The following is a 27,963-nucleotide window of genomic DNA, read 5'->3' as shown; positions in this document are numbered from 1 at the left end:
CGGGCCTGGGAGGGGCGGGGCCGGGGCGGCGCCTGGACCGGAGAACGCGGGCTCTTGGTTGCTATGGTTACGCGTCAACACCCAGGGCCCGGGGTGGCGGTGCAGGCGGCCGAGGCGGCGGAGGTGCTGAGCCTCTCAGACGTGCGGCTGAGATGGTGAGGCCCTGGGTGGCGCAGGAGGAAACCTCGGTTGGGGACCCCATGTGTCCGGTCTTGGGTGGGTGTTCGGAGCGGGGAAAGTGGGAGCCTGGGGGAGGGCAGAAGTTGGGTCTCAGTCTAGGGGTCAGGAAGGCCTGGCAGTGAGGAGGACACTCCTAGAAGAAGCAAGGGAAGTCCTGAGGGGGTTCAAAAGAGGAATTAAGGGTGGCGTGGTACCGAGTGGGGGAGTTGGGGAGAAAGAGGTGTCCCAACCCTCACCCCACGCCATCAGGCTGGGGCCTCCCTGGGCTGGGGGATGCGGTGTGGAAACAGACACTGGGGAGGAGGCCACATAATCGGTCCTAGAACCTGTTCTGCCACCAACTAGCAGAGTGACTGTGGGTAAGTCACCTAATGTCCCCGAGCCTCAGTTTTCTCTTCTGTTAGCAGGGCTTGGGTCCCAGTAGTTATTCAATAAACTTTTGTCAATGAATGAAATGAATGAATGAGGAGGGTCTCAGGTTTGCAAGGCCTGGCAGAGAGATGGGGACAAGTCTGGCAAGTCTGGGGTTCCCTGGGCTGGGGAGGACTAGAAGAGCCATGAAGGTGGAGAAGGCCACCAAGGCCTAGGAGGAGCTGTGAGGGTGATACCTGGGCTTGAAGGGATGGGAGAGGGCAGAGGATAGGTGTTGGGGCCTTGGGTTGTGGGAACTAATGTTAGAATGTCTGGGGCACAACCAAGTGACAAGGCTGGTTACTTAGGCGCACTTGTGGACACATGTCAAGCTCAGAGGCTGCACTGCTTTTCCGGGGCTCTGTGGACTTTAGAAGTGCTTTGTTAATTATTAAGTAAACAAGACTCCAACAAAGAGCAGTTCCCAACTTTTGAGGACTCCCTGCAGTGTTGCAGTGGGGGTCCTCTTTTGCTTATGCATCTTATTTAATTGTGCCTCACCTCCCTGCAGCATTTGACAAGCACAGGAGTACACGTATGTACATGAGGGCATGGCATCATGCCTGGCGTCTGAGGGCATACAGGATATGTTAGTTCCCTTTCTCTCCTGCTTTAAAATTTTTCTATTTCCAAGCCCTCATTGATGAATGAGTTGTACCTGGGCTAGACTTGTGGGCTGCAGAGCACCCAGATCAGGGATTCTCCATGAAGGGCCACTCAGGGCAGGGATTTGGCCAGCTGACTGAACCCTTCTGAAATCGCTGGGACAGGAGGGGGCATATGGACACCTTTGAGAGCAGAGGGTCTAAGTTAGTGATCTCTGGCAGGCCAGGTGTGTGTGTGCGTGACCGTGTGTGCGTGTGGTGCTTGAGAGTGTTGGAGGGGGTGAGAAGAGGTGGTGTGGTGACAAGGCTCGCAGTTAGGCAGACTCCCAGAACTCTTGCAAAAATAACTCATAACATCCTCCAGAAGGAGGGAGGGGACCTCAGCACTGACTAGATCGTCATCTTCAGGTGGCATCCTGCAGATGGCCAACCTCGTCCCGTTTGAAGGGAGGGGATAACTGAGTGGGCCACTCAGAGTAAAAGGCAGGGGGCTTGGTGCATGGGAATCCCCATTTTGTTAGTAACCCAAGTGTATAGGCAGGGAAGTAGCACCAGGCCAAGAGTTTGAAGCCTGAGTTTGTCAGCCTGTGGTGACTTTATATGCAAAGCAGGAACCTGATCTCAGGGTGGAGAGGACCTCTAGGAAAGGACATGTCTTTGTTTTTGTTCAGTTGACAGGTGTTGCAGTTACGTCAGGGAAACAGCACTGACCTATTCCAGCTTCGTCTTGCTCGATTTGAGCTAAACCTTCTGGATCCCGGAACATAAAATGCTGTGGCTTTTTAAGGGCTGCACTCTCATGCCTTCAGAGTCAGGGCACCAGGCCTGCTGTTATGCTTTATTTTCAAATAAAAACACTTTTAGTATTTTTTTTTTCTGGTCATGAAAACAGTTACCTTACTCATTGCAGAAAATTATTCAACATGAGAAACATCACAGGCCTCACCTGAAATTACTGTTGAGCATTTTTGTGAACATTCTTTCAGTCATGCATTCTAGGTGCACACCCTCCATACAAACGTTTTTACAGGAATACTTATGTTTCTTAAAATGTGTTTTCTTTAAAAATTAATATGTTATGGAGATAGTTCTGTATTCATGACTATAACTCAAAATCATCATGTGTTTGATGAGCTAATTTTTCTACATCAGAGTCTCTCATACAGCCGGTAGTGGTGGCTGAGTTCTTGTGCTCCTGGGGCAGGAGGTTTATGAAGAGAGGGAGAGTCAGCTGGGTCACCAAGATGAAAATACGAAAGCAGGGCTGGCATCTTTATTTGTCCCCAGTCGTCAGCTTCCCCTGCCCCGCCTTTAGGAGCTGAGAAGAGCTGCCTCTCCCGGGCAGGACTAGGTGTGCTTCTCTCTGGGCACTGCTCAGCTTCTTGGCGATATTTATTTGGTCACTCAAGAAATAAAACCAGCTCTTTACCTCTTTTTTTTTTTTTTTTTTTTTTTTTTGAGACAGAGTCTCGCTTTGTTGGCCAGGCTAGAGTGAGTGCCGTGGCGTCAGCCTAGCTCACAGCAACCTCAAACTCCTGGGCTCGAGTGATCCTTCTGCCTCAGCCTCCCGAGTAGCTGGGACTACAGGCATGTGCCACTATGCCCGGCTAATTTTTTTTTTTTATATATATATCAGTTGGCCAATTAATTTCTTTCTATTTATAGTAGAGACGGGGTCTCGCTCTTGCTCAGGCTGGTTTTGAACTCCTGACCTTGAGCAATCCGCCCGCCTCGGCCTCCCAAGAGCTAGGATTACAGGCGTGAGCCACAGCGCCCGGCCAGCTCTTTACCTCTTAAAAGAACCTCTTGGCTACAGCTTCTGTCCCAGAGAGATCCAGCTGTCCCTTTATGCTTGGTTCTTCATTGTTTCTGGTCCTTTTACACAATGACCTCCCTAATCCTTCTTGTTGCTCTTGGCAAAACTGTTTATTCTAACCCTTGTGTAAGGCTTGTGGCTTCAAAGTCAGCATTTCCCAAATGAGGTTTTCTCAGCCACCCAACCCTAGAGCTCAGAGCTTCCCTCTGTCCTGCCCAGTGGCCGCTTTTCTGTGGTCATCTGTTTTCCTTCCTCTGTTCCGACCTCTAGGCTCAGGCAGTCGAGTATTCCTTGTGACTTCCCCTTGACCTGGGTACCGAGGGTGTAGGAAAGGGCAGATGCAGTCTCAGACCTGGAGGAACGACCTGCAGCCCGGCGGACACCTGAGCACAAGGGAGAACCTGCAGGGGCCATTGAAAAGAAACAGGAAAACAAGTGCAAAACAATAATTTCCATCTGCACTCCAAAGCCCTTTCACATATGTTATTATCCACAGTGCAGACCACATACATGATCTGGAAAATGTGGAATGGTGGAGGCATATTTCCAAAAGGCAACTGTCTCAATCTGGTCTGCAGTCCTCAACAGGTCATCTCGCTCAGTTTCATTCTTTTGTTCTTCATCAAACACATGTTGAGTTCCTACTAAGTGCCAGGCACTGCACCTTTTTCCTTAATTATGTGCAGAGCTCATGATCCAAAGCCTTCTACCTTTCCAGTTATTCCCAATGTTTAGCCTCAATCCCAACTACTACAGTTTCTATTCATTTCCTCTTATTCTATTTTTAGTGGAAAGGGGAGCAGTTGCTCACCACCCACCATATAATAACCCTTCCGAGGCTGTTATTAGGCATCCTCAGGGCTGCTTTATTTACCTTTTAATAAATCCAAGTTTTTTTCTGCTCTGCTATATTGGGGCTGACTGAGGACGTAGAAGGGGGACTCCCTCTGTGAGCCTTTTGCTGGCTGTGCCAGGGAAAGGCACACACAGCAGTGCTCACTGTACAGGACAGAGCCAGCTGGAGAATAATTGCCCAATTGAGTGTGAAAACCTGATACAGGTGGAGCAGGTGCTGGGGTGTTTTGTTGTTAATGGCAGATCAGAGAGAGCTTTCAAAACACTGTCCAGTGTTTAGTGACCTGGAATGCAAGGTCCATGTCCCTGCCTACCCTGCCCCCTTGACAGCTGCTGGTACCCAGGCCTGGGGAGACACAGCGTGTCTGGCCAGTGCCCCAGGGTAGCCTAGCTTACAGAGGTGTGGAGGGCAAGGGCTCCTCCAAGGTGAGATTTGAATCAGCCTTAGCGTAAGTCTGGAGTCGTCCAGCAGTCCTTACAGACGCTGCCTGCTAGAGATAGACATCTACTCTTGGGGCTGAGCTGAAGCTGGCCTGACCTTTGGGAATGGAGGTTGTATCAGTCAGAGTTCTTGGTTATAAGCAACAGAGCTAGGGCTCTAATTTCAGTAGAAGGGTGCGTATTTAGAGGACTTTGGAGTGCTCATAGATTTTACACCACGGCTGGGAAAATAGACTTGGAAACTAGGAACAATGAGAGGCTCTGCTGCCAGAACCAAGGCTAAAATGAAAACCTAGAACCGGTCTGGCAAGGGCCCCTGATGCCCTGCTGCACTCCAGCACTGCCAGCTCTGGATGTGGGTTGCTGCTGCTAGTGTCCCTTATCGGTGTCACCCCAGGCACTGGGTCTGGCTGCCACTGTTGCCTTGATCAGAAAGGTTTTCCTTGTTCTGCTTCTTGCATCACTAGTTCCCTGCCATTGTCAGGCTGGGGTGATCTCATTGGCTAAGCCCAGGTCCCTTGGCCAAGCTGGGAAGGCAAACATCTGGTGTATTCAGCTTCTGTAGTTGGAGAGGAGCCCCATCTCCCACAACTGCTTAGATGGGGAATTTGCAAAAATAGGAGGATAGTAGGGGGTAAAAAATGACTCATGAACACTAAGTGGTCCTGGGAGAGACAGAACCGGTTTTCCCGATTATAGCTGGTAATCATTCATCGTTCATCCACTGCCTAAAGTTTATTAGGCACTGGCCACATGCCAAGCAGCAGGTGAGGTGCTTTTCCGTCCTTTATATCCTCTGGTCCCTGCCATAACCTATGAGATTGCAGGGACTTGAAGGAGGTCAAACAGTAGTGTCGTTTGTGAAGAGTCTTGGAGCTCATGCTGAGAAGGTTGCAGGCAAAGAGGACACCGTGCATTTCTGGGGAGGCAAGCCCAGATGCTGCACAAGAGGTTGTCCTTGTGGGAAACCGGAACCAGATGAACAATGAGGAGAAACTGTGGCTCCTCTCCTCCTGCCATCCCTGCTTCCTTCATCCTTCCTTTCATACTGTATGACTGATTGCCTTCCTCAGCTTCAGGGACTACAGAAATGCTCCCCCTTTTAAAATGTTTTATTTTGTTGTTAATTGACACAAAACAATTGCACATATTTATGGGGTATAGTGTGATGTTTTAATATGTGTGTACATTGCATAATGATCAAATCAGGGTACTTAACACATCCATGATCTCAAACAGTTATCATTTCTTTGTGGTAAGAAAACTCAAAATCCTCTCTTTTAGCTATATTGAAATATACATTATTGTTACTTGTAGTCACCATACTGTGCAACAGAGTACCAGAACTTATGCCTCCTATCTGACTATAACTTTGTCCCCATTGCCAACTTCTACCCATCTCCCCACCCCTGCTACCCCCCAGCCTCTGGTAACCACCGATTCTACTGCCAACTTCCATGAGATCAACTTTTTTTTTGTTTATAGAAAAGCTCCTCTCTGCAGAGCTCTCTTTTTGCAGAGACCCCTCCTCCTTCTGTGGGGATGTCATCCACCTGTGGCTCTTTGCCCCTTATGTTTCAGGTGGGGCAAGTGCTTTTTCCACATGCCTCGCCTGCACCCTGCACCCCCCCACCCCCAGCCCTTGCCAGTGCAGGCTGGAGAAGTGTTTACTGCCCAGGGCCCGGATGCCGCTCAGTACTGATGACATACATTTTCTGCCTCTTCCTGCAGCCGCTAAGCACAACTGGCATCTTGAGCTCCTCCTCTTCCGCTTCCAACAGGTCAAGGACTAGGACTCGCTATCGGACCAAAGCCATAAGCTCTGAGGTAGATGAGAGCCTCTTTGGAGCCATGAAGGTAACCCTCAACAAGTTCCTCCAGGTGGCCCAGAATAGCAGTGCTCAGGACAAAGCCTGCACTGGGTCACCTGGCTGTCATAGGTAACTCTCTCAGACCGAAGACAAAGGGAAGTTCTGAGAACCGAGCCGCAGAACTTTGGCATCAAGTGGGGCTTATGTAAACAGGAGTGCCTGGCTGCTTCCACCCCTGAAATTCCTCATGCCTTCGCAGCATTTAAAATCTGTTGTAATGTCAAAAGAGAGGCTCTTCCGTAGAGAGTGCAATAGTTGCTCAGTGAGAGCTCCATGACGGAAACATTTGAAGGCCTGTGGGCTAAGTTTGCAGGCACACGCCGACATCCTTCCCCCTCCATCCAAGAATAATAGCATCAGAACACAACGCAAAACCATCCTCCTTTCCCAGCTGCCCAACTGAAACAATGACTTAGCTTTGGGAAATGAGTAGGTCTTTATCTGCAAGTGTCATCCAGGCTAGGAGGTTGGTAGCTCCTTTTGTCCAGAAAAGGAGAGCTAGAGAATTGCTTTGAATAGTTTTGATACACATGAAGTTTAGTAGGTGAGAAGGAAGAGAGGGAAGGAGAAAAAGAGAATGAGACATGGAGAGAATGGCTGTGGGAGATTAAGAGAAAAGGAAAAGAGAAAGAGGAGAAAGACACCCCTGGTGGCCTGAATCCCTCTGGCAGCAGGGCCGGTGGGTCGGGGAGAGGAGAGTGGATGTCTATCACTAACCTCTCCATCCTCAACATGAATCAAAGGGGAGCTTCCAGAGGGTTCAAGAGGGCCTCTTTCTCCATTCAGAAGACCCTCACCCTGCAGCAATTTTCCTATTAGTAAGAGAAAGAATCAAAGGGATGCAATTTCACTTACAGACATTTTTTGTTTGTTTGTTTGTTTTGGGAATGTGGAATTTTTGTCCATGTGGAATTTTCTCATGAAAGCAAAGAGAGATTCGGAAGTGGCGGAGCTCTCCAGGAGTAGTAGTCAATGCTGGATAGCGAAAAAGGGGGCGTTCAGAAAAATGCTTGTCCCTGGCCCAGTTTCCTCGGCCACGTCGGTGGGTGAGAATCTAGGAAGTCTCTCAACCGGCAGTAGGGGGCAGAAGTGGCCTGTAGGGGGCAGAAGTGGCCTGTGGCAGGACCGAGTCGTGCCCGCTGGGAAGCAGAGATGGGCAGCAGGTGGCAGCAGTGCTCAGCACTGTCCGTGCGGAGTGGCGGTCTGAGGACAGGCAAGGCCATCATGGCCCTGCCTCCGGTCAGGAGCACAGTTACTGCCTTAACGACAAATGAAATTCTCTCCTGTGTTTAGACATTTCCTGAAATAAGTGATTTCATTTTCTTGTTATCTAACTCCTTCAAGGTCAGAGAGTCTTGGAAAAAAAAAATCATACAGCTAATCTGTATTCTTCTTGCTGAATTCCAACTTAGTGACATCCTCATATTAAATTTATATGTTTTTTGAGACAGAGTCTTGCTTTGTTGCCCAGGCTAGAGTGAGTGCCATGGCGTCAGCCTAGCTCACAGCAACCTCAAACTCCTGGGCTCAAGCAATCCTTCTGCCTCAGCCTCCCAAGTAGCTGGGACTACAGGCATGTGCCACCATGCCTGGCTAATTTTTTCTATATATATTATTTTGCCAATTAATTTCTTTCTATTTTTTTAGTAGAGACGGGGTCTCGCTCTTGCTTAGGCTGGTTTTGAACTCCTGACCTTGAGCAATCCGCCCACCTCGCCCTCCCAGAGTGCTAGGATTATAGGCGTGAGCCACCAGCCCTCACATAAAATTTTAAGGATAGGTCTCTACCAGGCGCTTTAGCTATTTCTAACTCCCTCAGTATGACTTTTTTTTTGGGGGGGGGTGTTCAAAGCAAATTAATCATTAGAAAGGATTAAAAATTACTAATGTCATAGATTATATTCGTCTGTAACAAATTGTATGGCTTCAAACTCACTGTGTGGTCCCAGAGAGATTATTGTTAATATTTTCTCTTTCATAAAGGAGAATCTTTCATGAAGAGAGGAGAACCTAGAGACCAAAATTTTAATTTTCATTCTTGATGATTTTAAGCGGGACATAGGCACACGCTCGAGCTCCCCACCCCCCACTATCCCTCCCATCCCGAGAGGAGTGCCTGCACAAGCACAAGAGGCCTCGCTCTCAGAAGAGCCGGTCAGTAGAGAACACACCCCGCCAGGCTCAGAGAGAGGGCACCACGCTGCTTTCTCAGGGCCCTGGCTACTCCCAGTGGTCCTGCAGTCTGGGCCCCCGCCGGCCTCCCCTGCCCCTGGATGGGTCGGAAGCCCCAGGAGACCGGAGGGCTACACTTGAAGTTAGGGCTGACCAGCAGGAAGTGGGCTGCCCAGCTCCTAAGCTGGTTTTTCTGACCTCGCAGCCCCTGGGCCAGGGCCACAGCGACAGCCCCATCGTGCTGCTCCGGGACAAGCATACCATTGGGAAGACTCTCAGTGCCCTGGGCTTGGACCACAAGCCAGAGACCATCCAGCTTATCACCAGGGACATGGTCCGAGAGCTTATGTGAGTACCCGGGGCACAGCTCCGCCCTGCCTCCCTCAGCCTGCTCTTCTGGGAGGGATCTTTGCAGGGAGATGCGGAAGCGTGCCTGGTTTCCTTCTGTCACTCTAATCCCCACCTTCCTATTCATCCGTCCCTTTTTGTTTGATGGGTCTTTCTTTCTTCTCCATCTTGGCCTCTCTTGTTTCTTCCTTGTTCTTTCTATTATTGCCATTGGCCTCTATTCCCAGCTCCTTTCCCCTCCCTTTCTTCTGACTGGCTGTGGGCTCTAGGAGACTGGTAGAGGGGAGGTGCCTAGTGGGTCCCCTCTAAGTCCCCATTAGTGCACTTGGTAGGCAGAAGTCATCCAGATGAGTCACTTCCTTTCGGCTGCATTACGAATCTGAAGCAAAGGGAAACTGAACAGATGCCTAATCCGCCCCCCGGCTTCTTCCCAGCCTCTGATGCCATAAGAGGAAATTCACAGGGGCTCCTTGGGTTCCTCTGGGATTAGCCCAGGCTGCTTCCTGACTGCAGTTGCCCCCTGCTTGGGCCCCTCTTAGGGGGTCAGACCTAGCGCAGCAGTGCGCAAGTGCTGAGAGGTTTAGCTCTGGGGTTAGTGCTTCAGTCTCTACAACCGTTCTCCCTACTCTGGCTCCACCTGCTAAAAATTTGAATTCCCAGAACATACTGCTTGTGCCATGAGCTGGGAGGCACAGCTGGGACAGAGTCCCAAGCCGCACTTGACGGCAGCTCCTTATTGAGCGCTGTCTGGTCAGCTCTGGCAGTGAATGGCCAGACGTGGTCACCAGCTCTGCTGCCACTCCTGAGGCCTGAGGAAGGGCTCCTTCTTGGAGTGTCCTAGTCCTGGAAACATGGTGGAGGTTAAGTGGCTGGTTATTTTTCAGAGCTGCTGTCTTAGATTCAAGATCACTCCCTGGTCACGCCAGATCCCAGGGTGTTTGGGGCCACGTTGCTCAGTGAATGACAAGATCTTGGCCAGGGGTCCTCAAACTTTTTAAGCAGGGGGCCAGTTCTCTGTCCTTGAGACCGTTGGAGCGTGCGCACTGTGGGCCTGGGACGAGTCCACTGCTAAGCAGGACAGGCAGCGGAGGCAAAAAACACCCGGTGGGCCGGATAAATGTCCTCGGCGGGCTGCATGTGGCCCGAGGGCCATAGTTTAAGGACGCCTGATCTTGGCTAAGCCCAAATCCACTCATTCTGTCCACCTCCTGGATCCTCCCCCCCCATTAGTTTTATTAGATGAGGTTTCACTTCCTGTCTCAGACTGTCAGCGTCCTGTTGCCATGCACCTGTTAAATGGCCTCACCCCGAAGCAGCTTTGTTGCCACCCCCCACCTGCTGCCTCCCCCATCTTTAATGTATGTCATTTGCTTGTAATCATTATAATTAGCTATTGGTTTGTTGAATGGGTTGGGCAGCCAGAAAGGAGGGGTCTATAGACATGTCTCCAGCTATTGTTGATCAGAGATTTTAATTAATATTTAGGGTTCAAAGCTTCTCTCCAGGCTGGATGGACAGGGACGCTTAGGTTTCTCACTAGCATCCGTTTCAACCCGGTCTGGTGTTCCTTTGCCCCTTATTATGCTATCCTTGAGGGTTAATCTATTTTTAGAGTTCAATTTAACAGCTTTGAGCTCTCCCTCTGTGCCATGCACCGTGCCAGAAACGAGGCTGCCAGTGTGGTTAAGCCGGAGTTTGTGTCCTGAAGAGGCTCGCTCGTAAAGGAAACAGCCCCTGCACGGTTGGCCATGACGCAGGCAGTGTGAGCAGGGTGTGCGGGGGCTCAGAGCAGGAGGTGTGATCTATTCGGCCTCTGGGGGGCATTGGAGAACACAGGCGAGGGTGTCAGCTGCCACAGAGAAGGTAACATAGGAACTGGACCTTGTACAAAAGGGACTGATGTCTCTTTTTAACCTGCAATGCTACCCGACCCTCACTTGGAACCCCCTCTCCCCGGTGGACCCCATGGCACGGTTGCAGTCTCTCCCGCCTTTGGCCGAGTCCATGCCCGAGGGTTGGCATGATGCGGGGAGGGGAAGAGAGCAGGGAAGGCTTGAGGTGGTGCCGAGAGCTTGCCCCCTCCTCTCCCTAACTGTTCGCTCCTTGTCAGCGTTCCCAAGGAGGACCCCTCTGGGGAGTCCCTAATCATCAGCCCTGAGGAGTTTGAGCGGATCAAAGGGGCATCCCACGTCCTGACCAACGAAGAGCTCGAGGCCAGGGAGCAGGCCTTCAAGAAGGAGAAGGAAGCCATCGTGGTAGTCAACCTCCCCGAGCCTTCCCCTCTGTGGATGGGTGGCAGAGTAGAAATGTGCTGGGGGGAGGCCAGTTTCTCACGGCAGTGGGAACCCTAGTTAGGGGACCCTAACACGAGGGACGAATGTGTACTTAATGGAGAAATGTTGCAGAGGCAAGACCAGAGAGAAATACTTGAGATGGGATATAGAAGCAACTGGGGCCCCGGGCAGCGCCGAGAATGTGGCCAGGCAGTGAAGCTTCCTGTTCAGATGGCATGGTGGGCTGAGGCGGCACTGCATTGGGTCACCTGCAGGAGCCAGGCAAGTGCCAGGGCACAGAGCACGGGGAACAGTCCCCCCCAGTCCTGACTGGTCTCCCTTAGGATGCAGTGACGACACGCAAGAAGATCATGAAACAGAAGGAAATGGTGTGGAGGAAAAACAAGAAGCTCGACGACCTGGAGGAGGTGGCCAAGGAGCGGGCCCAGAGCCTCCTGCAGAGAGCCAACAATCTTCGGATGGAGCAGGAGGAGGAGCTCAAGCACATGAACAAGGTGGGTTTCTCCGTCTCCTCCTCCTCTGGGGCTCACTGCCACTCCCTCCTCCCTCCTCCTGTTCACACACTGGACAAGGAGAGGGACTGAGGGCAGGGACGGGGTTGGGGGAGAGCTGCACCTGCCACGGTAGTTGCTGTGATCAGAGGGAGGGCTGGCTTTGCTACTTGCTTGCTGGGTGACTTTGAGCAAGTCACTTGACCTCTCTGAGCCTCATTTTCATCATTTGTAAAATGAAGGTGGTAAAACTGCTTAGCAGAATTATTCGCAGGATTAAATAAGCTAATATACAGGAGAGCCTTTGTGGACTGTGGAATGATAAATAGATGTGAGGGTATTACTTTTATTTTTATCCTGCTTGTTCCATTCTGGCCACGTATGGTGTTCGAGGCAATTGGATGCTTTTTTTTTTTTTTTGAGACAGAGTCTCACTTTGTTGCCCAGGCTAGAGTGAGTGCCGTGGCGTCAGCCTGGCTCACAGCAACCTCAATCTCCGGGTCTCAGCGATCCTACTGCCTCAGCCTCCCGAGTAGCTGGGACTACAGGCATGCACCACCATGCCCGGCTAATTTTTTTTTTCTATATATTTTTAGTTGGTCAATTAATTTATTTCTATTTTTGGTAGAGACGGGGTCTCGCTCAGGCTGGTTTCGAACTCCTGACCTTGAGCAATCCGCCCGCCTCGGCCTCCTAAAGTGCTAGGATTACGGGCGTGAGCCACCACGCCCGGCCTAATTGGATGCTTTTTGAAGTACCCAAAGTGCTTCCTTTAGCTGAGCATGTAAAGATCAGAGGCTTATTTGAATTCTATTTTGTAACTCGTTTGCATGTGGTTCACTTCCTGACCAAATGAAAAATATTGACTCTCTAATCCCTCATCTCCGATTTCTGTCTCTCAGGTAAATTTCTCGACTTATGCCTCTTTTTATTTTCCAAAGCTTTTACTTTGTTTCTTATTGATGGAGCCATGATTTTTCATCCTCTTTTGTGTTATTTTGTGCTCATCCAGCTTAAAAATCTTTGAATCTTTGTGGCTTGGCCTCTGCAAGAGGCCTTAACTTCCCTGAGGAGTAGAACAAGGGGTCTTAACTTGGAATTCATGGGTCTCTAAGTGGAATCATGGACCCCTGAAGTTTTATGGAAATTATGTATAATTTTATGTAATTGAATTTTATGGAGGAGAGGGCCCCTAGCTTTCATCATATTTCCAAAGAGTGATCCATTACCCCACAAACACTAAGATTCAATACTCTGGCCAGGTGCGGTGGCTCATGCCTGTAGTCCTGGCACTCTGGGAGCCTGAGTTGGGAGGATTGCTTGAGTTTTCAGGAGTTTGAGACCAGCCTGGGCAAGAGTGAGACCCTGTCTCTACAAAAAATAGAAAAATTAGCTGGGCATCATGGCATGCACCTTGAAGTCCCAGTTACTTGGGAGGCTGAGGCTAGAGGATTGCTTGAGCCCAGGAGTTTGAGGTTGCAGTGAGATATGATGACGCCACTGCACTCTACCCAGGGCCACAGAGTGAGACTCAAAAAAAAAAAAAAAAATTCAATTCCCTGAAAGATGCTATTCCAGGCTTTTCCTTGCACAGACCTTGGACCCTAGTAGGAGCCCAGCAAATGTTTGAGCTGAGCCGTGCTGAGGGGTTAACAGAAGCACGCTCTTGCTTCTCCAGACTTGGGAGTAGCCATGTGCATCTCCTGCGCACTCGGCAGTGCAGTATTCTGCTTCCACTTCTCCCCCCCTTAAACTTCCCCACCCCTAAGCTTAGTGCCACAATTTTATGTCCACTTTCCAGGTCATCCTCAATGCCAAGTGCCACGCCATCCGGGACGCCCAAATCCTGGAGAAGCGGCAGATCCAAAAGGAATTGGATGCAGAGGAGAAGCGACTGGATCAGATGATGGAAGTGGAGCGGCAGAAATCCATTCAAAAGCAGGAGGAGCAGGACAAGAAGAGGAGGGAGGAAAGAATAAGGTAAAGATGTGGTTTTGGCATCCCCCTCTTTCAGCCACTTCCATGTGTCTTGAGGTCCATGTGTAGCCTAGCAGAGAGGGAGGAGATTAGAGATGGTCATTATCACCATCTATTATTATCTCAAAGCTTTCATAAAGCAATACATAGAATCGCAGGACTTTTTAAAGCTTATTTCTAAGACCCTAATAGATGCTTCACAATCTAGTCCTAATTCAGTCTCATTTCTCACCACTTCCTGCCATCCTCTCTACGCTTTCCCCCGTTTCCCCCAACGTACTAGACCTTGTCACAAGTTCATGGCTTTTGTTGTTCCCTTTTTTTTTTTTTTTTTTGAATCCCCTTCTCTTTCCTTTTCCCTCTGGAAAATGCTCTCTCCTTCCCTTATACGTAGCTTTGCTGTCACCTCCGCTCAGAAACTGCCCTCACTTCATCAGGTAGGTTAGGGGCTCCCTGCTCTGTGCCCTGTCACTCTCTGGCCCTTGCTAGGTGGTGCACTCATTGAAGACAGGGCCACTGCCTTATTATTATTTCTGTTGCTCCTGGGCCTAGCAGAGTATTTGGCCTGTAGGAGGTGTCTAATTCATGTTAGAATGAATAAATTCAGTCTCCCCTTCATTTTGCAGAAAAGGAAAAGTCCCAGAGGAAGTGAATCATAGGATCATACTGGCCTAGTATTAAAACCCCAACCATATGATCCATGAATTACCTCTAGAAATAGTCCTCATACTACATTGAATAGAACCTTTATCTCCCCAGCTGTATTCTATTCTCTTGAACCATTCATGGAGATGACTTATAGTAGGCTACTTCTGGGAGACAATACTAGGCTCCTAGTAAAAGCTCATTTAGTGGCCAAGTAGCTGTCCATCTTCAGCATAAATAGCTCCAGTGAAGGGGAAAAAAAAAATCTCTGCTTCATTAGGCAACTCCAAACCTGTTTCCGTGTAACTCTTTGATTCATTGCTCCTGTTTATTTCATCTGGAGTCATGCAGCTGTTCGAGTGCTCTGTCTGAATGTGAATCTCATGCTCCTTCCCCTTGATTTCTCACCTTGATCTGTGTCTTCTCCCATTCTTCCAGCCTTTGCTCCTTTGTCATGGGGGCTAGGTGCACCTGCTGATAGCCAGGGCTGAGTCTGAGGAAGTCTCTCCACTTATTAATGTCCTGGCAGCACTGCTTGTAGAACCCGGCTGCCTCGCTTTTTGCTGTTGAGCTGGGACATTGCTAAGTGGAGAGACTTTCTCAGACCCAGCCCTGTCTACCAGCAGCTGACAATGTTCAAATGTGAGATAGAATATAAAAAAAGGTGGTAACCAACCCAGGCATGGGAGGTGGGGTGGAAAGACAAGTTGAATTGAATGAGAGCAGAAACACTAGAGGAATTAAAAGTATTGGGATTTTTTTTTTTTAAACTCTGTGCAGCTCTGTGAGGCCAGCATAAGAAGCTAGCTTCCTGTGATTAGTTTGGGAAGACTTGGGAGGTGGTAGGATTTCAGAAACTCTACATACTGGAAGGGAGAAGATGTATTATGGTATGGAGTGAACTCCTGGGCAAACAAGTGAAGAAGGGGAATCTCAGGACAAGTGAGCCCCAGAACCAGGAGCTCAGAAGAAAGAGGCCGACCCTTCAGGACATGCTGGGGAAGGGCTTTGTTCTGGGTCCGTGAAGCATATCAGAGTTTAAGGGGCACTTGTCAAATTGTTCCTGAGATTCTTCCCATCTTGGGGGTTATTTGGGTGGAGGTTGGAGCAGATAGGCACGGACCCTTGGTTTTTAAGACATTGTGGCACTGTTCCCTCCCAGAGGAAGACGGGACATTGTGGAGCAGATGGAAAAGAACAAGGAGGAGCGATCACTGCTCGCTGAGCAGAGGGAGCAGGAGAAGGAGCAGATGCTGGAGTATTTGGAACAGCTCCAAGAGGAGGACCTAAGGGTAACAGTCCGGACAGACAATGCCAACTGTCACCAGCAGCAGCAACAAAGCCCTCCGAGATTTTGGGATTTCAGGGTGTTGACTGGTTTTCTGTCAGGCGTATGCTCATTTCACAGTATCATCACTATCCACTTTTTATTGCCAAGTTAAACATCCATTTCGCCACAGTGTCATGCTGGGGGGTGAGCAGTGATTTGGATAGATATTGCCCCTGCCTCCCAGGGACTTGGGGGTCCAAGACAGACACATTGATGTAAAAGGACACATACAGGAAACATACGGCAGCATACTTTGCACAGGTAAACATAGGGATGTTTTATAGTCTTCCCTCAATTACCTAGGGATATTACACACCTTGCAGATGAACAGTAGCAATATCTTAGGTCCAGCCTCCCAGCTCTTACCTCATTCAAAGTACATAGCATTCCATTGTCATTAATTGTGTTGTGAAGCCAAACCTTTTCTTCCTGTTAGCCTAAATAAAATTAGTAGCCATATCTATTGCAAAAGGAATGATGACATACCTGCCTAAACTAAATAGACTTAAAAAATCCTCTTCTATTTACCTTTTCGGGTCTGTTGCAATGTACAAAAACTCTTAGCACAGTGAGGAGGAATGTGGCAGGTATTTGGAGCATTTATTTTTTATCTCAATTTTTTTATTTTGAAAATTTTTATACATCTAGAAAAGTTGAAAGAATTGTACCATGCTTATAAACTCTGCATCTAGATTTATGATTGTTGACAATTTGCCTTAGTTGCTTGCTTCTTTCTAGGGGTATATACATATGTTATCTATTCTTAAACTATTCGAAAGTAAGTTGCAAATACCTTGATACTTTGCCACTAAATGCTTCAGCCTGCATCCCTGAAGAACAGGGACACTCTTTCACATGTCAACAATGCCATTATCACATCCCACTTCAAAAACTCTAATCCATTGATTCTATAATATCATCTAATATTTAATCTACTTTGAAATCTTTCCAATTGTTCAAAAAATGTATTTACAGTTGTTTTCTTTTTCCCAAACCAGGCTCCAATCAAGTTTTGCACATTGCATTTGCTTAAGTCTCTTTAGTCTGTTTTGATTTAGAAGAGTTTCCTCATTCATTTATTCATTCATTTATTTATTCATTCATTTATTCATTCATTCATCTTTATAACACTGGCATTTTGAAGCATCCAGGCTAGTGGGCTTGAAGAACGCCCCGCATTCTGGATTTGTGGGATTGTTTCCTCATGGTGTCATTTAACGTGTGGAACACGTATTCTTTTATTTCCCCCTCCCCGTGTCAAGGGTGATGGAATTGTCATCAGCCAGTGCATTTGATGGTGGTGAACAGGGGAGGAGCCCTGGTCCCACAGGTGGGCAGACCTGTAATCAGGACATCTTCTCAGAGTGCCTGCAGTGTGCAGGTCTGCTCAAGGAGTGGGATGACGATCACCTGGCAGCCAGGGAAGATGAGGGGCATGTAGCCGTGTGAACTGCGTGAGAAGGGGACCAATGGGGGCCAAGACAACAGACAGAAGGACTTAGCTGCGTTCCCTCACTTCCTGGCTCTGGAGAAAGAGACTGGGAACGGGCCAGGAAGGAGAGGCATGGAGCAAATACGCAGGGTAGGGGCTGAGAAGTGAAGACTGGAGAATCCTACTAGATCGTGGGGAGTGGCAACTGGTGGGCTCATCAAGAGGCCCCAGGAGTCAGTGAGTCAACACCATGACATCGATGTTGTGTCACTGTCCTTTCGATGTCCTTCTAACAGGCACTCCCTGAGTCTCTAGGAAGTGTTATTGGGCAATTTTAGGGTAGGAACCTGTGCCTTCCCAGCTTTCAACCTGCCTTACCATCTCGGGGAGTGCAAAGGGCAAATTTTCCCTCTTGCTGGCAAGATGGAGAAGAGTAAAGGGAGTTTATCTGGGGTTGCTTTGGAAGGGCTTCAAAGATGAGAGACAGAGAAAGTTTTTTGGTTTCTTGAAAATGAAATGAACCAACAAAAACAAAAAAGCCAAAAAGGAAAGAAATAGGCAAAGAAGTAAGTAAATAAATGCATGTTTGTACATGGGCCATGGATCAGAGGTCAGCAGCTTGGTTAGCTTTGAGGGTCAGTGGGATTGAATGATGCCTAGGGTACCCGTGGCAGGCCTAAAACCAGAGTGAAGAAGTTTAGAAAGGAAAGGAAGAAAAGGCAGGGAGGCAGCGTGAGAGTCGGAGGGGCAGACAGGAAAAGTGGAGTGAGCAGAGAAGTAGGCACAGTGAGAGTGAGAGAATGCTGAGCCTGCAACTCACAGCACGCGGGCCTGGGAGGCGGGCAGTTGCTGTGCCGTCTGGTTCCGAGTCTTCCTGGAGGAAGGAGCCCTGAACTGGGCAGCGGGTCACGCTGGTGGAGAGCCAGCCCTGGAGGATGACACACAGGCAGAGTCACCTTGGCTGGATGGTCAGGGCAGAAGCCAGCTGAGGAGGAGCTGGAAGGCCAGGGAGGGATTTAGTCTTTGAAGAAATGGAAAGAGCTGGAAGCAGCGTGGGAGGTGGGGTGAGATGATGGGTTTTTGAAGCGAGGAGTCTAGGGTGGATGGGAGGTGACTGGGGGGCCAGCTGCACGAGAGTCTGCTGCCCCTCTGCATTGCGACCTGAGGATGTGCCTGGGCTTGGAAGGGGTCTGAACATTGCGAGCTTCTGAAGGCCAGGGCCTGGGAGAGGCAGGGACTCCTTCCTTAGAAAGATCTTGTTGCCTAGGGTCACACTGGTACTTTGATCCCCACCACTCACAGAGACACATGCTTCTCTGTGTCGAGCACCATTTCCCCTCTCTCTCTCATATGCCACTCACTTTGGACCCCCTGCCCTGCTTCATCTGGCAAAAGTTTGAGTATTTCCTATTTTCCTTGCATTGGGTTACAAGCTGCTGGGGAGGGGAGGAAGTGTGATCCAAGGTTCCTGCCCTCTCGTTGGGACCAAGTGAACACATAGGAAATCACTGGGGACCTACAAGGCCGTGTGTGGTCACCTCCCAAGAGTTATGGCACCACCGTAAGTGCAGAGGGAGTTCAGAAATGGAGGGAGAACTGAAAGCTGGGGCAACCAAGTAAGATTTCCAGGGCAGGCTGGAACTTTAGGCAGAACGAGGTTTCAAAATTCTGGCTCTGGAGTTTATTAGCTGCGTGGCTGTGGGCAAGTCACTTCCGTTTTGGACCTCTGTTTCTTCATCTGGACAAGAGAGATAACAAGGCCTAACTTTCAGGGTTTGGGGACATATTTGGGTATTAGGGGTAGGCCATGTAGAGTGCCCCCCCCCAAATTAGAAGGTACTCACTTAGGGCAGTATTTATTATTTCTATCATCACCACTGAATGGAGATGCGACGTGTGGGCTTAAACGGGAGGAGGAAATTGAAAGCCGAGGGAGGCGGTGGTGAGCAGAGCTACAGGGATAGGATTTAGCTTGACATGTGGGAGACGCTGTGCGGAACTGTCAGAGCCCCGTTTCCTGAAAGTATATAGAGACCAGCAGCATCAGGGGCTGCCCGGAGTCAAGTTGGAAGAAGGCTGTAGAGAGGCCATTTCGTAGACGAGGGCGTTTGCGCCCTTGGAAAGAACAGCTTTCCCGAAGGACAGTGACGGGAGCCACACGCCGGCCGCATGCATTCGTCTCCCTGCCTCCACCCGTGTCTGTCTATCCCTAGGTGACAGGAGCGTTTGTCTCGCCTCCTCCTAATCTGAGGATCTCTTTCTTTTGCTGGCAGGATATGGAACAAAGGCACCAGCAAAAACTGAAGATGCAAGCTGAGATTAAGCGCATCAATGACGAAAACCAGAAACAGAAAGCAGAGCTGCTGGCTCAGGAGAGGCTGGCGGACCAGATGGTGATGGAGTTCACGGAGAAGAAGATGGTAGGGACCTGGGTTCTGATGCCCGGGGCCTCTGGCCAGGAGTGGAGTGTCTGTCGCAGGGAGAGGGGCGTCTTCATTTCAAAGCGCACGTCCTTAGATCAAGGGCTGGCCTCTCTTTCTCTTCCTCTTGGCCAGCCCGCTTGTTTGTGAACAGAGAGCAGCCTAGAAAGAACACCCAAATCAGCGTGTTTTTATCCTCATTGACACCTTGGAGTGGATGTTGGGATGAGGGTCATATGCAGGCAGGGAAGACAAGTAAAGCTACTGGTGAAAGGGAGGTTTTTGTGGATTCCTCATGACTTGGATAATTACGCTCCCAGTAATGAGTCAGCTGCCCCATAAATTTCTCGTGGAAACTCCTACACTGGGCATCCTGTACTGTGTCCTGGACTCAGGAAGTAGAGTGTTCTCCCAGGCCCACTGCAGAACCTGTAGGGACGAGTGCAGAGAGCACCACCTGCATACGTCACAGATGGATGTACCCCACGAAAGTGTGGACCCAATCCAGAGTAAAATTAAGTAAGGAAATGATTGGGGTCTGTGGGGAGTGGAGGGCAAAAGAAGGCTTGTAAGCATGGTTTAGATAGTGTGAACATGGATTTATATAAAAAGAGGAGGAAGTACTCAAGGTGGCAGGAAAGTTATTAAACTCTTCGTGTGTTGGTCTTGTCTCCCCTGCTAGCTTTGAAGTTCTACAATGACAAAAACCACATCCTACTTCTCTATGCCCCTCCACAGTAGTTGTAATGAAGGGCGAGTGTGTGTGTGTGTGTGTGTGTGTATAATTTGAAAAGGCATCTTTATTTATTATACCTATTTATTCCTAATACAAACCAGCTCAGCAATGTTTGTGGGCTTTAGTATTCTCATTGGATGCTGGAGATATGCAGGCAATTGAACAAGAACACAGGATTGGGGACAGAGATGGTTCCTACATAATAACTATTGTTATATTGTAATATAACTATTGTTTATTGAGCAGTGTGTGCATAGGCTCTGTGCTAAGTGTTTTCCATGTGTTACTCAATCGTTATAATAATCCTGTGAAGTAGTCATTGATTGATTTAAAACACGTGGAATGCTTCAGTGTGCATCCACTGTCACTGCATTCCCCAGGCCCCTGGGCCTCGGACCAGTACTAGTCTGTGGCCTGTTAGGGACTGGGCCGCAAAGTTCCATGGCCCCATCCCTCCCCACATCTGTAGAAAAATTGTCTTCCGTGAAACTTAGGACCCAGGGAGCTGCACAGCAGGAGGTGAGCAGCAGGCGAGTAAGTGAAGCCTCATTTGTGCTTACGGCCACTCCCCGTCACTCCCATCACCGCCTTAGCTCTGCACCCACCAACCCACCCACCAGCCATCCATGGAAAAATTATCTTCCAAGAAACCTGTCCCTGGTGCCAAAAAGGTTGGCGACCGCTGCGCTATGATACTAGGCTGAGAGTACCTAGAATAATGGCACATACGTCACTGGAACTCAACCACTATTTCCCTGAAAGGGCGAAGGTGGTGCTAATGAGCTGACTATGTGTAGGAGTTAGTGAACAGATTTGCTGGCTGCAGCAGACAGTGTTGTGGTCATGGTAAGAAATGAGTGTAGTGAAGTGATGGAAAGCTGAGAGCAGTTGCTGGGGGTGTCCTGTATCTTGAGCAGAGCTGGAAGGGTGGAATGATGAGGAATTACCATGGACTTCTAAAGAGGAGAGGAATATGTCTTGTTTTCATGCAAGGACATTGCCAGGGTGGAGCTGGGAGAAGCTGGAGGCTGGCCAAGGGATACGGCACTTGGGTGTGTCCACAGTCCACTGGAAGTATCTAGGTATTCCACAAGCCCTTCTCCGGCCTCTTCGTGGTGTCTGTTCTTGCACTCTTCAGAGCTACAGGCAGAGATTGGTTGTAGAAGCATCCAGAGTTCCCTGCTGTGCCATCTAGGGCCAGGTGGACAGAGGAAGCAGCTTGACACGTAGCTGTGCACAACACACAAGCAGGCAATTCGCTGGGCTTCACAGAAGTCAGGGCAGGTAGAATGAGGGCCAAGGAAGGTTCTTTATGGAAAGATTACATTTCCAGCCAACCTGCATTATTAGTTTTATGATGGCTCAAGAATGACAATTGGGAAGTTGGGTTTGGGAAGCTTTTAGGGATATGGCTGCTCTTTCAGATAAGTGGAAATGGAGCTGATTTTGATGGTTCACTCTTTAGGCATCTGCTAGGCCCTGTGGGACTGCCCAAGGCAGGGTTGGCCATTTGCCCAGGGGCCAATGCGATAACCTCCACCTGCTGCATTTTACAAGACAGGCAGGGAGCCACCGTTATTACTTGGCCCAGTGGCCTTGCAACTTAACAATTGTCTGTGATGTAGTGGAAGGAGTATGAAAGCTGGGCTCAGGATACCTGTGTTCAAATCCTGTTAGTTTACTGGCTGGGGGATCTTGGGCAGGACCCTAGATCTCTGTGAACGTCAGTTTCCTCATGTATATTATCCGTCTCATGAGATGTTGTGAGGTCTCTCTGTAATAATACATGGGAAGGCATTTTGTTAACAACGAATCATTTTACAAATGCTAATTGTTTTTATGTTCCTGCATTGCTAAAGTCGTTTTGCCCTATTGCAAAAGGAGTCAGGAAGTAGGAGGGGAAATGTTGGAAAGTCTCTTGCAGGGGTTTTGTTTCTCCCTGCAAATCTGGAGCAATGTACACTATTCTACAAGGCCTTTACTTCCGGCAGGCTCGAGAAACAGACTTTGAGGCCGAGCAGGAGAGAATCCGGAAGGAGAAAGAGAAGGAGATCACCCGCCTGAGGGCTTTGCAGGAGAAAGCCCAGGACTACCAGGCGGAACAGGTACCTGCTTAGTTTGGGATTCCCTCTGCCTTTCCCATTCCCTTGACTCTTCCTTTGAAAGCCTGTAAAATGGCCTCAAGGGTGGAGATATAGTAGAGAGCAGGCAAGTTATCTAGACTTCAGTGGCTTGAGAAGGCAGGGGAGGGCCTGACCCCAGTTCCTGTGGCAGCAAGGATAGAGCAGTGCATTCTGTGCTTAAGGTTCAAGAGAAAGTTTCTGACTCCTAACTAAAGAAGAACTTTCAACCTTAACTAACCAATGAAATGTGTCACCAGAGGAAACTGTGGCATCTCCATCATTAGCAGTTTTTAAAATTAGAAGCAATTGCAGGACTGCCTGGAGGTGTTTGAGGTACAGGGAAAGAACCGGAATGAGTGGGCCGGAAAGACAAGATGACCCCTCAGGGTATCCTCTGACCCAAAAGTTCTATGACGGGATTCCATTAATTCGTTCCTAGAATAACTTGCTGCCAGAGAAACTCATGGTGCTTCTCGGAGCAGACCATGTCAGAGTCTGTAAGCAGGTGTCTTCCTGAAGGCACCTGGTCCACACCCGAGGTTATCTTGTACCCTCACTGGTCCATCCCGCTTTCCCAGGATGCCTTGCGGGCCAAGCGCAACCAGGAGGTTGCAGACAGAGAGTGGCGCAGAAAAGAAAAGGAAAATGCACAGAAGAAGATGGAAATAGAAGCCAAACTGCGGAAAAGTCGGCTGGAACAGGTGGCTTTCAAGGAGCACACCCTGGCTGTTCAGGTGCAACGTGACCGGGATGAGTTCGAGAGGATTCTCCGGTAGGACAGGCCTGGGAACCTTGGTTTCCTTTCCTTGTACTGTAGCAGGGATGGTCCATATTGGATAGAGAGAAGCTTCCTGGCATTCGAATGGAGTGATGCTCACCCATCTTGACTGGGTTGGTGGGATCATTCCAAATGGATGGTTGGTTAAAATATTTCAAAGCTGGCCGGGGCTGGTGGCTCACGCCTGTAATCCTAGCACTCTGGGAGGCCGAGGCGGGAGGATCACTCAAGGTCAGGAGTTTGAAACCAGGATGAGCAAGAGTGGGACCCCGTCTCTACTATAAATAGAAAGAAATTAATTGGCCAACTAAAAATATGTAGAAAAATTAGGCGGGCATGGTGGTGCATGCCTGTAGTCCTAGCTATTTCGGTGGCTGAGGCAGGAGGATTGCTTGAGCCCAGGAGTTTGAAGTTGCTGTGAGCTAGGCTGATGCCATGGCACTCTATCCCGGGCAACAGAGTGAGACTCTGTCTCAAAATATATATATTTCAAAGCCACTGAAACCATGAATTTTATGATTAGAGAATTGGAAAATAGCACCTAGAAGTATTTAAGGAATTGGAGATTATTGTGATTATTAACCCTACAGCAGTAAAGGTATAAATAAAGGTATAAATCTGGTTCCTTCTCCTCCCCATGTCCCATGTCCCTTTGCAAATTAGGGATGAAAGTGCAGCATCAGAGGTTTAAGAAAGTTAGAAAGAAGAACTTCAGACACTAAGGACTGTGAATCATTGGAGCAGGACTTTAAGGGAGCTCTTTGCCATTCATTTGAAAAATATGTATTAAGCACATAAATTCAGAGCTTTCTGTGCTAGATGCCATGGAGGAATTAGAAATTAATATAACTACTCTTGCCCATTCCAGAGGAAGCATGTTAGAAATTCACGTTTGGATGAACCTCACCTTTTTAATCCATCTTTCCTCCTTGGCAGCTTTTTACCCTTTTACTGTATAGTTCTCTCTGTTTGCTCGATGATAAGTCCAACATAAGTGGAAGCTAGGCATTCACATCTCTCACTGTTCTGCCCCCTTTGCCACTGGTTTCCCCCTCTGCTCTATGTTCTACCAGCCAGATCTGCTGCCACCAGACCCGGAGGTGTTTTCCTTGCCTAAGTGGGAACGAGTCCCTTTTTGCCTTGGTTCAGGTTCTATATAAGATCAAAATTTTCCAAAAGGAAACAAACCAAACAAAATTTGCATTGGTGGGAGGGGGACATAAAATTATAGAATTATGCTCAGATGGAGATTGAACAGTGCAGCCCAGCTTTCTTGGTCTATATGCTCCAGGTCTTTCTTCTTGGTAATGCCTCAGTTGGTTGCACGCCAGACAAGGCTACCCAGCTCCCAGCCAGAGGCAGAACAGATCTGCAGGAACTTTCATCCTCGCCAGAGCCACAGTTTTTACCTTTTGTTGGACTGTGGGCCTGAGCCTGTCCCCAATGGCTCTGTAGCTTTCCCTGCCCTCAGGGTGGTGCCATGGTCATCAGACACCTGGAGGAGAAGACAGCCTCCTAAATTCCCCCAAAGATCCTGCCCTTGGGCTCCATACTGCCTTCCAGATGTCTTCCTGCTGCTCCCCTGGCCTCCATGCCCTTGGACATCTGTTGTCTTTAACAGGCACCAATAGATATTAGTGGAATAAAATTAAAGTCCCACTTCTGCTATTGACTCATTTATCTCTCCTTTTTTCTGTTTTCCTGAAGCAGACACATTAGCCAGATATTAAAGCTAGATCAACCCCTTTGGAGAAGTTCAACTTCACCTGTTGTTCTAGGTTTGCATCTAGACCTAGTGTCTAGACCCTAGGGTCATGTGACCACCATGGTAAATGTCTTCACGCTGGGAGCTTCTCTGCCACAGCCAGCAATCCAACGCTTCCTACTTCAAAAGTATGGCGTCCTGTGTGGCTTCTATTGGACTTCCTGTTTCTGGACAGAGGGATGCTTATTGACTAAGCAGAGATAGTCGACCTATCCTACCCAGTGGTTCTTAGAAATGCCTGGGAACTTTCAGAAAACACTGATGCCCGGCCTCCAGCTCCACAACCGTGATTTAAATGACCTGGGGTGAGGCCTGGGCATTTGGGGGTCTTCCCCATCTGGAGTTTCACCTGCCTACTACCCCAGGGGCTCTCTAGTTGCTCACATAGAGCCCCCTTTTCCACACTTACCCCTCCACTCGGAAGAATGTGAAATAGAAATAGAATAGAATAGAAATAGAAATAGAAAACTGTGGTACACATAGGGAAACAATGGCAAGGTGAAGAGGAGAGTCTTCCTGCTCTCATAGATGTGTCTGGGCCATAGGGATTTGGTGTCTAAACACAGAGGGACAAGGAAGCCAGCAGTTTTCACATGATAAACTGGGCAGGCTCTGGAGCAGGTGTAGAATTTTAGGAGATGCTTGCATGGTGGAAAGAGTTGCTGAGAGTTGAGAGGATGCCCCATGTATGGTGGATCTTGGAAGAAGGCTGGAGGGAAATGAGGAAGTGAAGCAGTGTTTTTGGTACCTTTATTGAGGTATGAGTGACCCTAGGGTAGGAGAGCAGGTGAACGATTCCTGCCTCAGATGATTTTACATTTTGTTTTTGTTTGTGATCATGCTGAGAAAGAAATTAGATGCTAGCTCAAGATGGCCTATAACGGCATTTCCTCTGAGATGTGAATGCATTTCATTTGAGTTTTTTTCTGAGTCTGTCTAGTTGCCAGTAGCAATTTTCTCCCTGACGTCAGGGTCCATGAAGTATCTTTGTGGAAGAGGTTTCTAAGAGGAATTTGGAAAGATGGATCAATAAGAGAGACGAGAGGTATCAGGCTGAGCTCCTTCCTTCTTCCAGCAACCAAGGTAGAGCTAGCATTCCAGACTTGGCCATGTCCTTTAACTTTCCAGGTATCCCTTTGTTGGTTTTGTTATTGTTATCAATATGGTTGGTGGGAAAAGGAAGGAAGGAAGGAAGGAAGGAAGGAAGGAAGGAAGGAAGGAAGGAAGGAAGGAAGGAAGGAAAGAAGGAAGGAAAGAAGGAAGGAAGGGAGGTAGGGAAGGAGATATTTTAGAATAAGCTGGAGAGAAGTTATGCCTTGTTATGATGGAAGAGTAGGAACAACAGCTCCCAGGGGGTAAAACCCTGAGTGTAGGGCCAGCTACATCATTTGCAGGGCCCAATGAAAAATAAGAATGTGGAGGCTCTTGTTGAAAAATATTAAGAGTTTCAAAACAGTGACAGCAGAGCATGAAACCAAGCATGGGGCCCTTCTAAGCATGACGTACAGTTGCTTGTCCATGAGGCTGGCTGGATGGGAAGGTCCTGGCTGGGTGGGAAGGTCAGCCTTTGGGCCTGGCCTTCCAGCGGCAGAAGAGGGCCGGAGCCTGGGGGGCTGTGGTCTCTGAAGCGTGTCTGCGGGAGGGGCCCACCCAGGGGCCCACCCAAGGGGCTCCCCCAGCACCTTTCCTCGGCTGTGTCTCCCCCCCACCCCAGGGCTCAGAGAGAGCAGATTGAGAGGGAGCGGCTGGAGGAGGAGAAAAAGGCCACAGAGTACTTACAGCATGCCAACGAGCTCCGGCGCCAGGTGCGAGAGAACCAGCAGAAGCTGGTGCAGAACCGGATCACCACCTTCGAGGAGGGCCAGCGCCTCAAAGAGGAGGCCCAGAAGCGGCGTGAGCGCATTGATGACATCAAGAGGAAGAAGCTTGAAGAGCTGAGGTGCGCTGGAATCCCCCCCCCCCAAACCCTCCACCAACTCCTCTCCTCTTCCTCGAAGAGCCAGCATGGCAGGCTGGAAAGTGTGGGACTCGGGGCGGAGGTCCATGGCAGAGGCGCTCAGGGAGGGCCCTTCTCCCCACTCGGGTCTGTCCCTCTGCAGGAGGCCCCAGAGGAGGTTGTGGGCTGGGGTCTTCCTGGCTGTGTGGGAGCCCTGGCCTGAACGTGTTGGGGGTGCACTGTGGGAGCGGAGTCTGTAAACCCCACCCGGAGCCTGCTTCCTCCCCCGACACCTGCCCGGTGTTCCCCTGCAGAGCCACTGGCCTTCCTGAGAAGTACTGCATTGAAGCCGAGCGCAAAGCTAACCTCCTGCAGGCTGCCTCGGTGAAGTGAGTGGGGCCTCCGTGGTCCTTGGCATGCCTTCGGGGGACAAATTCTGCCCTGTCTCTGGGGGTCCATAATTGCTGCTAACCTAGACATGTCACAGTTACAGATTAAAATCTATTCTACTTCTCTAAGGAGCAGCTCAGCTTCCTTGTTGTGGGGATGTGGCTGCCACAGGGTATTGAAGGTGGAGCAAAACAGGTTGCGGGGGCATAGAGTGAGGGCGGCGTCGAGCCAGGACTGCCTGGTGCTCGGGTTTGGGGAATGGGAGGATGCTCTCCCATGAACATTGCTCCTTAAGCCAGGAGGTCCCTTTGTCCTGGTGTCCCTTGGCCTTTCTGTGACCCCCTGGGATGTCCACTTTCAGCACAGTCTTGTCTCTGTCCCACCCAACGCCTGGTCCAGCGGCATTTCAGGGCATTAAGGCAGCGCTAGAGATGCTGCTCTGTCACCGAGGGGCTGGGGCCCGGGCTGGGCGGGGTGGAGCTGAAGGAGGTGCTGGGCCAGCTGCGCTCACACCCATGACTCAGACCACATCTGTGGAGGGGGTGGCGTTTGAACCTGGAGCTCACTCTACCTGTCCCAGCCCTCTCCTGCCAGGGCCTTTCAACCCCAGGCAGTGCTGCCACAGGCACCGGCCCCATCCCCGATGAGGCACGCCCAGGGCCTGCACTCCACCCCCAAACACAGCTGTCCCCACCCCCACATGGCCGGGCTCTACTTGGTCCAACTCTCCTCCATAGGTGGGGCCCCCCAGTGCCATTTTTTTGTCTGTTTTAACTTTCCTCACTTTGCCCCACACTGCTCTCTATTCATTCATTCACTTATTCAAACATGGAGTGCCTACCACATGCCGGGTACCCCCTGGCACTCAGTGAACAGGCGGTGGACAGTCCTGGGTGCACCCTCACAGCAGCCTGTCACCTGTGCCAGACAGCTCCTGCTTTCTGTCC

At 49.5% G+C, this 27,963-nt stretch overlaps 1 protein-coding gene across 6 annotated transcripts; it reads left to right on the top strand.

Annotated features, from left to right (window-relative positions):
• The first annotated feature begins 45 nt into the window (after positions 1-45).
• Positions 46-27,144, top strand: CFAP45 (cilia and flagella associated protein 45). 6 transcript variants are annotated; one of them, XM_076000275.1, is made up of 12 exons: positions 46-155; positions 6,090-6,165; positions 8,557-8,699; positions 10,810-10,954; positions 11,317-11,487; positions 13,286-13,464; positions 15,269-15,398; positions 19,142-19,288; positions 22,016-22,129; positions 22,726-22,919; positions 26,405-26,629; positions 26,941-27,144. In XM_076000275.1, the coding sequence occupies exons 1-12, from the start codon at positions 64-66 to the stop codon at positions 27,017-27,019; spliced, it is 1,695 nt and encodes a 564-aa protein (XP_075856390.1). In that variant the 5' UTR covers positions 46-63; the 3' UTR covers positions 27,020-27,144. The 6 variants fall into 6 exon arrangements, with proteins under 6 accessions (XP_075856390.1, XP_012604641.1, XP_075856393.1 ...); XM_012749187.3 differs by having other exon boundaries at positions 70-155; positions 6,040-6,165; XM_076000277.1 differs by lacking the exon at positions 46-155 and adding an exon at positions 268-539.
• Positions 27,145-27,963: the final 819 nt, after the last annotated feature.

Source organism: Microcebus murinus, chromosome 2, assembly GCF_040939455.1.
Source record: "Microcebus murinus isolate Inina chromosome 2, M.murinus_Inina_mat1.0, whole genome shotgun sequence".
Taxonomy (NCBI): Eukaryota; Metazoa; Chordata; class Mammalia; order Primates; family Cheirogaleidae; genus Microcebus; species Microcebus murinus.
The sequence above is the reverse complement of the archived record's forward strand: the minus strand, read 5'-3'. Positions and strand labels throughout refer to the sequence as shown.